The 2116-nt window shown below is 42.5% G+C and overlaps 1 protein-coding gene across 1 annotated transcript in view; it reads right to left on the reverse strand.

Annotated features, from left to right (window-relative positions):
- Window positions 1-723: 723 nt before the first annotated feature.
- LOC118326966 (DNA replication ATP-dependent helicase/nuclease DNA2-like) overlaps window positions 724-2116 on the reverse strand; it is an 8393-nt gene continuing 7000 nt past the window's right edge. The window contains exons 9-10 of the mRNA XM_035660129.1: window positions 1838-1911; window positions 724-886 (exon numbers count right to left, since the gene is read on the reverse strand). Coding sequence (XP_035516022.1) covers window positions 724-886; window positions 1838-1911 — 237 coding nt within the window. The remainder of the gene's footprint in view (window positions 887-1837; window positions 1912-2116) is intronic.

Here is a 2116-nt window from a genome sequence, read left to right on the forward strand (position 1 = left end):
GTAACCGGCTGCAGACCTCCGCCCCGGCTGGACGCCTCCTCTGTTTGTCCCCACAGTTTGATCTGTTGTTAGGTGGAACCTCAGACTGCAGCGGTTCCCTTGGTGTGATTTATGAGGACTGATGATTAACTGTGACACCGCGGCTCCACGTCTGCATCTTTATTCTGTCTCAAACACAAACGACGAATCAGAGTCTTTATTATAAAGTTCTGTTTCTGTTCCCGCCATGATGTCCTGTGTGTTACACTTTGTCATATTTAATTTCCCTTTTAAAAGAAAAACCGTCTTGTGAAAATGCAGTTTTACAGTTTGTGACACTGAAATATGTTACAAAGTTGTAATGTTTGTGTTTATCTGTGAGAATAGTCGTAATTAGAGGAACAAGTGGTAAAAATACAGGAAATAATGTGCTTCTACAAGAAAGTTGTAGTATTTTAAGAAGTCATAATTTTAAGTTTCGCTTTTTCCTCCAATTTTATTGCCCCAAAAACATCACATTTTAAATTTTTGGTCATTTTAGGCTGCAACAATCCCCCAAAAACCAGTACTTGTACTTGTTGAACCTGGCGTCTCCAGCAGGCAGCGAAGGGTTAACTCCGACGCAGTCATTAGCATACATGCTGTACATGCCTGCGTGCTGACATCGCTTTCTGAGGAAGCATCAGCCTGAGCAGGTTCTGCTTTTGTTTGCCAGCGGTGAAATGTGGCTGAACCAGCAGTGAGTCAGCACGGCGACTCCCTCTGACACAAAGACACAAACTGTCTGTCACACGCTGACAGCTCCAGTTCGTAGAGTGTGAGATCATCATGGGCGGCGCCTGTCAGATGGCCCGCAGGCGTCTTTGTAGAAATCAGATGAGTCGCCGTTTGTTGTGTCAGCTGGAAGCTAAAAGGTCAAAACAGAACAGTTTGACTTCAGGGGAACGAGTTCCAGTCTTATCAGGTCAAAGGTCAGCAACGTCTTCATCAATTTAAAATCCGTCATAAACAACCTGCAGCAGGTGCTTCTCGAGCAGTTCTGACCACTGAACGTGTGAATGTAACTAAGCTTTCAGTAAATCCCACTTCCTGTATGTAATTACCTTTGAAGAGTGTTTTCCCCTCCAGTGAACAGGATGTTCTGTGTGTCTGACGTGATGTGAACACAGTGTGACACTGAAACTAACCAGGTGTGTTTCGCTCAAAAGGCCCTAAGTGTTTCTGTCACACTGATCTGGTTTCTCACAGCTGCTCGACCACATTTCTGCTGCGCTTTGATATTCACAAACAATCTCAACCCTGTTTACACCCAAAGCTCCAGAGTGTGACACTGAGGAGGCTCTAGTGTCAGAGATATTCACAGGTATGTGCTTATCAGTGTTTAATCACCTGATAATGAGAATAGATGTGTTTTTGTTCCCTTAGGAGACGTTTTTATCCCCTACAGCCTTCACACTTACAGTCTGAGCTGTATTTAAATAGTTGTAATCTGCCACTGACGTTCTTAGAGCGCCACCTACAGCGTTATATTGTGAAGCCGAGGGCCTCTTTGGTTCCTTGGAACACTTCAAACTGTTGATTTTAGTCTCACTGGAACATTTTGCCTTTGATTTTTAATGAATTATTTAAAAAGGGGGGGAAAAATCCCAACTATTCTTGCAATATTCACTTTTTCCTGCAATTTCACTGCAAAAAACCCTAAAAACATTGCGATTTTTTAGAAAAGCTGCCATGAAATCATTTATTATCAACAATCCCATAAAAAACTGTCAGTCTTGGGGGTTCTGATGTTACTGACAGAAATATCCTTCAGTCACTGGGAAAGGAAACTCTGGGTTTAGATTAAAGAGCAGCAGACCTTGAGATGATCCACACCCAGTGGGTGCTGTGGTCGCCCCAAGAGGAGAGGTAGAGAGCCCGATAGGAGCCATACTGGCAATAAAAATAAACATGTGTCCTCTGGATTGGATGATTCACCAGGCTGATCTCACATATCTGAGGCTGTTTTCATCTCTGTGTGACCCGTTTCTGTTACTGTTCTCCACCTTCTCAGTTTTTATCTTCCATTAATCAATATTTATTGAAATACAGAGGAGGAACACAACTACACACTATATTATATATATAAATATTATTA

Source organism: Morone saxatilis, unplaced genomic scaffold (assembly GCF_004916995.1).
Source record: "Morone saxatilis isolate NCDOM2014 unplaced genomic scaffold, NCSU_SB_2.0 Contig17, whole genome shotgun sequence".
Lineage (NCBI taxonomy): Eukaryota > Metazoa > Chordata > Actinopteri > Moronidae > Morone > Morone saxatilis.